Below are 11,875 nucleotides of genomic sequence, written 5' to 3'. Positions count from 1 at the left end.
TCCTCATATGTTGCTAACTACGTTTTTTGCAAATATATTGTATATGCAATGTTTCTGCCTTGTTTATCTATTTTTTCTCCCTTCTCTGGTGTCTGATTTTCTTTCCTCTTCTTTCTCACTCTCTCCCTTGTAGCCAAGTTCTGTTTCAGGGGGAAATGAGATGCACTGGACCTGGGGAATAGTAGGAGATATTGCAATATAATTCTCTCTTTTTTCTTTCATTTTGTCTTCAGTTTTCATACTCTCTCTTCCTAGCGTTGTCTTCTGGCTCCTTTAGAGATTAATTTGTGGTATGTGGTCTTATATGCAGTGCTTTGTCTCCCTCTACTGGCGTTTAATAAATACTGCACTAAACTTTCCGTCGCTGGATGATGATGAAAATTGCGTAGATGAAGCGCGACAAACAACAACCGCAGATTTTTGTGCCGTGTCAGAGTAGTTGTGTTTATCAGCTACCGACAACTCATGTCGCGCCTCTACACAGCCGGAAGACACGTTGCCTCTGTGGGCCTAACGGTGGACCGATGGACAGGTTAGCTAAAGGGGCATCTGTCTCTTCCTTGGTTTAATTTATTCATGTCTGTATGTTCAAGCCCATGTTGAAGTGACCGTTACCACAATTAATTCATATCTGATATGACTGCTTGTTGTCTTCGACTTCACTAGCCCCTCGTTATTTACCGCGTTGAGGTGACTTTCACTTAGGGACCAACATGACATTCCTGTTTCAATATGAGATAACCGCAGGACCATTCGAGATAGACTTGCAGCGTTTGTTGTTTATTAAACAGATGCTTTGGAAATTCCGGTTTTGCGCTAAAATTACAATGAACAGAGAATATGACTGAGAACTTTATTTCATCTTAAAATTAAAACTATAGTGTAAATACACAGATTAACTGTCAGACGGAGATTAAATTAATCGCCTCCCCTTTGGGGAGAAATAAACAGATGCAACATGTTTGTTCTTTGTAATTAGATCATTAGAAATACTAAATAAGGCACACGAGATTGCTACAGCGGTGTTTCAGTTTAACAGGTGATAGTTGTTTACGTTCCATTCTCTGTGTTCCAGATGTGATGATTCGTGATTTTCACAAAGCGGCTGCCTATTTAGTGCGGTGATATACTGAAGATCTCGCTGAAATAAACATCAACAAAAATACATCACAAGTTAATATGATATGTCCGTGTCAACATAACCTTTAGACAACAATATAAATCTAACGGTAGAAAAATAAATATAGTATAAAAAACTTTAAAGGGATTCGAAACGTCATGGCGAAACACTATAAATTCCAAGACTGATGTACACGTGCACATTTTGGGGGGCAGGTGCTCAAGCCAAAATTATTCATAAAATTAAGAAAAAACACAGTAGGATATATTTCACAGACTCAACACAGTCTTATCAAATAGGGTAACTCAAATTATCAAATTCAATAAATTAATTAATAACAGGCAAACAATAATCCTACAAATATTCTAACCTAAAACTCTGCTCTGAATAAGTTAAATAAAAATAAAGCATCCAATATATTATAAAAAATACAACTATTTACAAAGGAGGTGAAGGGAGCAGGATCGTTCAGCTACTTCACAGGAGCATCCTCCTTGGGGCCATCTCTTGGAAGATTTGTATGACCTGACTCTGGTTTATTTGTATGTCTTGCTCAATGGCAAGCAGGAGAAGGTCAGAGAGTCTTTCTTCCCCACAGAGACTCCTAATTTGTAAAACAGCAAAACTGTCTTCAAATTCTCTGCCTGTCTGTCTGTCTATCTGTCTGCTGCAGCTGTCTGTATCTCTTTCCCCCTCTCTTCATTAAACATGACAAACGTCTGTAAACAGCTGGACAAGGCTTTGAAATCACGGATTTCATTAGTACAAAACAGGTAGGCTAAGCGTTGTCATGGATGCTCTTTGTATGAAAAGGCAAACATTTTCAGCGGGTATGATGCCAATGTTGCATTAAGTTTTTTTTTGTTTGTTTTGTTTTTGTTTAGGAAACGTCGGGCCAGTAGCCACGTAATGTTTTCAGCGGCGCTATAATGTTAAGTATTGTGGTTAATTTTGCACCAAACCATGACAGGGATAACATAAACACTGTCATTACCTGTCTGTCTGATGCTGCGGGTCAGAGGAGACCTGCAGGCTGCAGCGGTTTGGCGCTCAGCACTGCATGAGAGCTAAGTGGAGGAGGAAGAGGGAGGGGCAAGGCGGAGGCTTGTGTGCGCCGCGGATCAGGCCGGGCAGAATTCTCACAAGAACTCAAATAAATGCCCATCAGATATCAAAACACTTTTGGGGGCAATTAATGACAGAGAGGGTAATTTTTATTTTTTAAATATTGATGAATGAAGAAAAAAGTTGGGCTTCAGCAGAAAGGGCACTTTCCTGATCCGGGGCAAAAGGGCAGGTGCAATTTATTGAAAACTTTAATAATCATAGCAAATACAACCAATTAACAAGGCACATTATGCACAAATGAAATTACATAAAATAATAACAATAAATATAATTAAAATTTTTTTTAAAAAGTCAATGAGTAAATAAATAAATTACAAATCAAGTTCTTTTTTTAGTTCCACTAGAGGTCCTGATATATTTGAAGGTCTTCATAATCTCTGAGAAGAGACTTTGCATGTTTCCCCTCCATTGGTTTTAAAACACTGAGATAATTGTCCACCAGGTCCCTTCTGAACAAAGAGACGATGGGATTCATTTTACTCGAATGTTGCAGATAGAGGGACTTGCCATTACACAGTAGTATCTGTTGTTCCAAATGGGGGTTTGTTGTAGGGTGACATTATATGAGTGCATTAGTGACTTCCGGTCTGAGCGGTGCCATGTGAGGACGCGTTTTGCCGAGCTCCTCGCCAACACTATTGATAAATATAGAAGCAGCTATTTGATGTAAAGACTTTAAGTCACACTCAAAATCGAAGTCAATACGTCGTACCAGGCTTGAAATTTTGACCTAACGCTCGCTGAAAATGTCTAAAAACTCCCGGAAAGCGCCCGACACAAGGGTTAGCTCCAAGGCTAGCCCAGAGGCTAACGCTGCACCTGTTGCTGTACCTAACGCTGCACCCGACCCGGGACCCGGACACGGGGCCATCCTCCTAGCAATCGCTGAGTTTAGGACTGAATTGCTCACCAAAGCGGAGACACAATCTGCTGAAATTCGGAACCAGGTGGACCAGCTACGAGCAGAAATTAAACTAGCCAACGATAATGCTAACGCCAAGAGTGAAGCCCTGGATAAACGGGTGGTCGCCCTCGAGTCTGCAGCCGACGGCCACTCCGACCTGATCGCTGCTCTGGAGCGGGACATGGCTAACGTGCGGAGAGAGCTCGCTACCCAGAAAGCACGAAATGAGGATTTGGAGGCACGGCCGCGCCGCAATAACCTGCGCATCACCGGGATAAAGGAAAGACGGGAGGACGGGAAGCGCATGACGGAGTTTATATCTCAGTGCCTGAAGGAGACGCTTGTTCTCGATGAGTCCCCTTTATTGGACCGGGCGCACCGCACGCTGCGTGTGAGACCGGGTAACACCGACCCGCCGAGAGCCTTCGTCATCAGATGCCATTATTACCAGGAGAAGGAGGAAATGCTAAGGAAAGCTGGGCAGATGAAACAACTGACTACGGGGGACGGCGATAAGATCCGCATCCAACCAGACTACACACAGGCAGTAGCCAAGCAGCGGGCAGAGTTCAATGAAGTGCGGGGCCTGTTAAGGAGCTGTGAGGGGATCCGCTATGGCCTGTGGTACCCAGCGGAGCTGAGGATAACGACGCTGGATGGCGTGCGCACAAGCTTTAAAGATCCAAAACAGGCCAAGGATTTCATAATGAAGAACCTGAAGCACACAACCTGAAGATGTGACGGCGCAGTGATGTGCTTTCCGTGGTTTCCCACATCCCGTACACGGAGGTATGTTCGACTGACATTCTGATAAGGACTTTGTTTAAGCAAAGGCGTTTTTAATATCTAGCAAAAGACCGCCAGCAAAAGTGCAAATCCACGACAAATGTTTTGTTTTGGGCTGATATTGCCTCGATTACACATTACTGGTTGGTTTAAAATGTACACTTGAGTTTAACAAGGTCCTTAAATCTCTCCACTGTTCACTTTTGGCCACAAGGCCTTGTTAACATAACTGGACGGGTTGGAAACTCCACCAAAAATTTAATGTTGTGCTATTGTGTCCAGTATGTATCAGCAGAAATGTTATTTTATTTTATTTTATATTCAATTTCGGTCTTGAACTGTTAGGGCCCTGACAACGCATGACTGGTTGGTTCAGAGACTTTATGTTTGTTAAGGTTACTCACATAAAGTGGGATATAAATAAGGTGCTAGATTGGAAACTTATTGAGTGTGCACTGTACTTGATTACAGTTAAGATCAGCTGCAACATGTTATTCTGTTATTGATATAGTTTTGGTGAGACTTGGTCTCACGAGGTAAGCTTCGTTATGCTGTGCGTTAGTGTACGACTGGGGGGGTATGCAGCCTTTCGTTTGGGGAGAGGCCAGCAACGGGGTTTTGTGAATGATGTGTTTGATTCTGTGTTTTTGTATTTTCTGTTGTTTTCTTGTTTTCTACTATCTATTTTAACTACACAATGTCTAAACAGAGATCTGTCACTTGTGAAGAGGCTTTATGATGAGGCTGTTTCTAGGCAGGCTGCTGTCAGGTTATTTCAGATACCAGAATATGGCGACCCCTAGTTTACAAGTTTACAAACTGGAACACCAAAGGGCTTAACCACTCAGTAAAGCGTAGTAAGGTGTTTTCTCATTTATCAAAGCTGCATACAGACATAGCATTCTTAACTGAAACGCACCTGCTTAATAAGGATCACTCTAGACTTAAGAGAGGGGGCTTTTCCCAGATTTTCCACTCCAAATTTAACGCTAAATGCCGTGGTGCGGCCATTCTCATCCATAGGGAAGTGCAATTTGTGCAAACAAATATGATTCAAGATAAAGATGGTCGGTTTATTATTGTTCAAGGACATTTACTTAATTTACCAGTGGTACTGGCCTGCGTTTATGCTCCAAACTGGGACAATGCTAAATTTTTCACTGACTTTTTCTCATTCCTTCCAGAATTAAACAGTCACCAATTGGTCCTCGGGGGAGATTTGAATTGTGTTCTAGATCCCACTATGGACCATTCTAGAGCTATCCCGGGGACACTTAGTCAATCAGCAGGGACTATTAATGCTTTTCTCCAAGCATATGGGGTGATTGATGCATGGAGATATAGAAATCCGGTTGGTAGACAGTATTCCTTTTTCTCTCCAGTGCATAATTCATATTCCAGAATAGATTATTTTTTGCTGAACAAGAAACTCCTCCCCCTGCTGAGGTCTAGTGAATATGAGAGTATCGTTATCTCTGACCATAGCCCAGTAACAATGGTGCTTTGCTTTCCAGATAACGAGCCTCCACAACGCACCTGGAGACTTAACCCACGTCTGTTGTCTGACGAAGATTTTGTTAACTTCCTATCCGCCCAAATTGACTTCTTTCTAGAAACAAATCAATCACCAGACACAAGCCACTCTAACCTGTGGGAAGCAATGAAAGCATATTTGCGTGGTCAGATAATATCTTATAATGTAAGCATGAACAGAAGACGGTCAGCACGCCTTAATGAGTTGATCGCTTTGATAAAAGATGTTGATCATAAGAATTCTGAAGCTCCATCTGCGGATCTCTGTAAAGAGAGAATAGGATTACTAACAGAATTCGATGCTCTCTCATCTGGAGTAGCTGAGGAGCTTCATCTTAAATCTCGCCAAGAAGTCTACGAGCATGGGGAACGAGCCGGCAAACTTCTAAGCCATCAGCTAAAACAAGCCGCAGAGGCTGGATTTATAGCAGAGATTAACACTCCAGAAGGGATAACCACAGATCAAAAAAGCATAAATAAACAATTCAAAAATTTTTATGAGGACCTCTATGCCACCGAAGATTGTGATAGCACTAAGTTAGCTCGGTTTTTCGGTGGTCTTGAGATTCCAACTGTAGGCCGACAGGACAGGGCAGACCTTGATAGCAACATTTCAGCAGCTGAAATTGATCGGGCAATTAAAAAGATGAAGAGCGGTAAGGCTCCGGGACCGGATGGCTTCCCTATTGAATTCTTCAAAAAATTCTCATTCAAACTAAGTCCTCTTTTAAAAAATGTATATACCGAGACATTGGAGCGTGAGACTCTCCCTCCTACAATGACCCAAGCCACCATTTCAGTCCTTCTTAAGAAAGGAAAGGACCCGCTGAAATGTGAGTCATTTCGGCCTGTGAGTTTACTCTGCTGCGACTACAAAATCTTGACCAAGGTTCTGGCTAGTAGATTGGAGTCTGTTATGCATACAGTGATACATTCAGATCAGACTGGCTTTATTAAGGGGCGGCAGCTTTTTGGCAACATACGAAGGCTTTTCAATATTCTTTATTCCCCAGAAACTCCACTTACAGCAGAGGTTTTGCTCACCCTCGATGCTCACAAAGCATTTGACCGGATTGAGTATGAGTATCTTTTTGCAACTCTGGAGAGGTTCGGTTTTGGACCGGCCTTTTGTTCATGGATAAAGATCCTGTATGCTACACCGCAGGCCTCCGTCCGTACTAATAAAATAATCTCTGAATATTTTCCTATATGTAGGGGGACAAGACAGGGCTGTCCATTGAGCCCACTTCTGTTTGACCTCGCCATTGAACCACTGGCAGTTGCACTTAGGAGTGCCGAGGAGCTCGTGGGTGTTGTTAGGGGGGGTCAAACTCACAAACTGTCTCTATATGCGGATGACCTGATACTTTACCTGTCCGACCCTTGCACCTCTATTCCTAAGGCATTAGAAATCATCTCTAGCTTTGGAGAGATTTCAGGCTACAGAATCAACCTCACTAAGAGTTTGCTCTGCCCTATTAGCGACCAGGCTCGACAGATGTCTTTCGAGGCATATTCACTAAAAGAAACTCGTGACACTTTTACCTATCTTGGTGTATCAGTAACCCGTAAATACAGTGATTTATTCAAGCATAACTTTAAACCAGCCCTGGAGAGGGCCAAACAGGACCTTATCCGTTGGTCAGCGCTGCCTATATCGCTTGCTGGAAGGATTAATTCTGTCAAGATGACAATTATGCCCAGGTTCTTATTCTTGTTTAATACAATACCTGTTTTTATCCCAAAGTCCTTTTTCACAGAGCTAGATAAAACTATTTCCACCTTTATCTGGAATAAAACCATCCCACGAATAAAGAGGGCACATCTTGAGAAACAGAAGGAAGCTGGAGGTTTAGCACTACCAAATTTTTTACAGTATTACTGGGCAGCTAATATTTATAAACTAATATACTGGGTCTTTGCGTCTTATGAGGGGGGTGGACCTGTATGGGTTGAAATGGAACAACATTCCGCTCATTCGGTGTCCCTACCCTCTTTAGTATGTGCGCCATTGCCACTCAGTAAACAGCGCCTCACAAATAATCCTATTGTGAGTGGCTCACTTCGAATATGGTCCCAATTCAGGACCCACTTCAAACATAGACAGGCTATGCCCTCTCTCCCAATCTCAGCCAACGCACTTTTCCCACCCTCACTCATGGATACAGCATTTAAGTTATGGTTCAGGAATGGTCTGAAACGGGTGAAGGATCTTTTTAGAGATGGTGTGTTCATGTCATTCGAGCAGCTGGTAAATGAGTATAATATCCCCAGTTCGCATTATTTCAGGTATCAGCAGGTGCGTGTCTTTGTGCGGAAACATTTTCCTTCCTTTCCGTTACTCTCGCCAAATGACTGGATAGATGAGTGGTTGGATGGAGATCTAAATCAAAGAGGAGGAGTGAGCAGGTTATATGAGGATATCCAGATGATCGCCTCGCCGTCACTTAGTCATATTAGGGCAGGGTGGGAGGAGGAACTAGGATTTGAAGTGTCGGACGTCTCCTGGCAAAGCACAATTAAGAGAATACATTCAACTTCAATTTGTATCAGACATGGTTTGCTCCAGTTTAAGGTGCTCCACAGGCTTCATCTATCAAGGAGTAGGCTTGCCAGGATATACCCAGAGGTCGATCCGACATGTTCACGATGCTGTCAGGCTCCAGCCACCCTCTGTCATATGTTCTGGGCTTGCCCAAAGTTGATACAGTTCTGGTCTTTAATTTTTGATACTTTTTCTTACATTTGTGGCAGAGAGATAAGCCCTGCTCCTGAAACCGCAATATTTGGTGTGGTCCCTGCTGGGATGGCGATGTCTGGTGCACAATCGGACGTCATTGCGTTTTCGTCTCTATTGGCCAGTCGTCTTATTTTGTGCAATTGGAAGTCAGATAAGCCTCCCACTCACAGGCGCTGGGTTGAGGATGTAATGGCACACTTGAAACTTGAGAAGTTGAAACACACAATCAGGGGATCAACCCAGAGATTTTATAAGGTCTGGCAGCCATTTCTGAATTATTTTGACTTACAATTCCCTGCTGGAAACACTGGGACATAATTGATTCACATGCTCTGTAACTCTGTAACATGTCTGGTTTTTTTTGGTTTTTTTTTTTTTTTGTTTGTTTGTTTGTTTGTTTGTTTATCTTTTAGTGTAAGTTGTTTTTTTTTTGTTTTTTTTTGTGTCATTATTGTCACTTTATTATTATTGTATATGTTGGGGTTGCTGTTTGGGGACTTGTTAATTGTCTATAAGTGTTTACAATTCAAAACCCAATAAAAATATATGAATAATATGCGTGCATTAGTTTCCAGCATAAGAGTGTCTCTTTGTAAAATATGGACAGTTTGCTTGGCAATTTCTAAACCTGAAAGTCACATTTAAGCACCAACTCTATACCACCCAGTCTCTTGAACAGGCTTTTGGGAAGACAGTACCAAATACAACTATAATATATAGTTAAAAATATTTTAACCATTTTACTTTTAATACAGCTTTCAAAGTCAATAGCTTGTATCCCACCATCCTTTCATTCTTTAATTATTTGATTTCTTAATGTAATGAACTAGATTTATCCAAATGAAATTAATGTTTAATTACTGCCCGGGCACCGACAGTGCAAAGGCCCTATTGAAACCAATGTGATTATTATTAGTTTGCTTGAAAATCAGTACACACCTATACCATGGTATTAGTGTAATTATAATTATTTCATAAATAGTATCAAGTTTGGATTGTGAGGAGGAAAGTTAAAGATTAAAACTACCACGATTTTTTTAGTGTGCATTACACAGTCTGACCGTGGCATGGCGTCAAAGTTTGATGATTTGCCAAAAAGGAGGGATTTATTATAACTTCTCTGTGCATTGTCCAATCAGCCTCAAAACCCATTCACATGATCAAAGTCCCGCCTTCAACAGATCCATGCCACGGTCAGACTATGTAACACACACTAAACAAATCGTGGTAGTTTTAATCTCCATGTTGTTGAGATGACACTTTACTGATGAAATCTGACGCCACACCTCTAACATGGCATTTTTTAAGTGATTTTAAGTCATGATTTCTATGTAGATGTCATCAGGCCAAGACTCTTGTCTTTCATGTCCAGTTTGGAGTAGATTGGACCATGCATCTCTGAGATACAACAACCTTGTGTTTTGATGGTGTGTCGTCAAACTTTGACACCACACCACGGTCGCATCCAGTGACGAAAACTCAAAAATCAAGGTTGTTTTAATCTAATTGATTAATTAAAATGTTGAAGTTGATTTGATGAAAGCTCTAGGAGGAATTCATTAAAATACACAACCTGTAAAATGGCCAAAATGGCCACTAAATCCAAAATGTCCAACTTGCTGTTGCCTTTTTCATAATGCTCCTTGAGACTTTTTTGTTTGTCTAGTCATGATACACGTCTGTACTGATTTTTGTGTCGATTGGTGAAAGCAAACTCAGGGGCTGCGTTCTAGTGTGTTCTAGGTGGAGTTGTTCAGCCCTTTTGTCATGCCCATTTCAAATTACTCCAGAATATGTCAATTTTTATCAATTTTGAATAGCCTGCAAAATTTCATGAGTATGTTTCAGCCCTCAAAAAGGCAAATCACAAAAATAAAAATATAATCAAAAATAAAAATATAATAATAAACATTACAATTTCAATAGGACCTATGCACTGTCAGTGCTTGGACCCTAATAATAATGGCTTACTTTCTGTTGCCAGTAGGCGGGGCTCTCACTATCACTACATACAGACTAATAGATCTATTCAGGTCAGGGCTGTGATGATGCATGACCAATTTGAGGCCAATTGGACAATGTAGAGTGGAATTAAAAAAAACTACATTTTCCCACTGATCAATAGGTGGCGCAATGACCCTGAGTTAGTTTTGACACATGGAGCTGTTCAGGCCAGGACTCTGATCTTAGGTTAAAATTTTTGTGACGATTGGACAATGCACAGTGGAGATAAATACAACTTAATTTTGACGCTGTTCAGAAGGTAGCGCTATGACCCTGACTTACTTTTGACACATGGAACTGTATCAGGTCTCAAAAGGATCCAAGTGAAAGTCCTGTGATCTTGTCCGTTATTCAACCTTAAACTAATATCATGGCTGTATTCATTCTCTAAATGTCTTATTCTTAGGTTGTTCACGAGCAGCCAGCGGAGCAGTGACGGACAAAGAGCCACTGAAAAAAGCTAAAACGCCACAGGGTCGGTTTGACAGCCCAGAAGACAAAAGCAAAGATGTTTTGGAAAGTGAGGACAAACTGCACAAATATTTTGTGAGAACAATGTTCTTGATTAGTTGGGTGATATTTTTTAAAGCAAACACATCAGTTATTGTTACTGGACCTAAAATACCATCTATAATTAAAAATATGATCAGAAAGCATATTATGTTGACATCGTCCATTACATAAACATGAGCTGATGATTTTTAGATTGAATGCACAGTTCATGAGGTTAAACAAAGTCAGTCTGATTAGACAGACCTGTGATAAATCCTCCAGTGTTGGCTTTGTTTAACTGTTTCAGAGCCTCCAGTTAATGTTCTGTTTAACTATACTGCATTCTACTTATGTGTTTCATTAAGTTAACATGTAATACTGCTAACAACTCCACCTTCAATTCAATAGCCGCACACAATGTAGCTTCCAAAATGACCTAAAAATTAAAAAGTTAACTCATGAACTTTCAAACAGTACCTCATCAAAACAATTAATGCTCCACTAATGAGTGAAATGCAGTCTCAACTCAAACAAGGAAGCGTGTGACATCTAAATAAATAAAAATACATTTGACACTGTTTCAGGGAATGTAAGCTAAAGCAGTATATTTTAGTCTGGTTGTTTTGTATCTTATTTTTCTCCAGAGTTCCCTGGTGATGTTAACCCTTTAACCAAGGAGAAGGGGGGCCCTCGGGGTCCAGAACCCACCCGTTATGGAGACTGGGAAAGAAAAGGCCGCTGTGTGGACTTCTAGTGCATTATTGATAAATCTGAAATGTCGCATCTGCATTATAAAAACAAAGAGTCAGTGTCACTTCTTAAATCATTGGTTATTTTTGCCGTAAGTCAGTGTTTCAGATCAGAATGTAAAAAGACACACACTGTTTCTGCCTATCACTGTATTCATACTATTAAACATACATGATGGCCAAAACAAATGGTGAGTGTGAACTGGTCCTTTGTCAATCAATAAAAGGAAATGTAAGCCTTTGTACAAATCCTCTATCAATGTATCTACAGACAGACAATTGTAGCTCAAAACACCTGAGCATGATGCTTTTCCGTTGTTCAGGTAAGGTGAGAATTTCATACTGGAGAGTCTTGATAACATAATATGTCTTAAACAGCATTCTTAACATTAAAGGTAGTTGTGTAAATGCCATCAGTC

At 40.9% G+C, this 11,875-nt stretch overlaps 1 protein-coding gene across 1 annotated transcript; it reads left to right on the top strand.

Annotated features, from left to right (window-relative positions):
* The first annotated feature begins 348 nt into the window (after positions 1–348).
* Positions 349–11,645, top strand: sdhaf4 (succinate dehydrogenase complex assembly factor 4). The gene is made up of 3 exons (XM_069514346.1): positions 349–532; positions 10,622–10,735; positions 11,352–11,645. Exons 1-3 carry the CDS (start codon positions 466–468, stop codon positions 11,459–11,461), a joined length of 291 nt encoding a protein of 96 aa, XP_069370447.1. The 5' UTR covers positions 349–465; the 3' UTR covers positions 11,462–11,645.
* Positions 11,646–11,875: the final 230 nt, after the last annotated feature.

This window comes from Paralichthys olivaceus, chromosome 18, assembly GCF_024713975.1.
Source record: "Paralichthys olivaceus isolate ysfri-2021 chromosome 18, ASM2471397v2, whole genome shotgun sequence".
Classification (NCBI taxonomy): domain Eukaryota; kingdom Metazoa; phylum Chordata; class Actinopteri; order Pleuronectiformes; family Paralichthyidae; genus Paralichthys; species Paralichthys olivaceus.
Note: the sequence above shows the minus strand (reverse complement) of the source record. Positions and strands in the feature narration are given on the sequence as shown.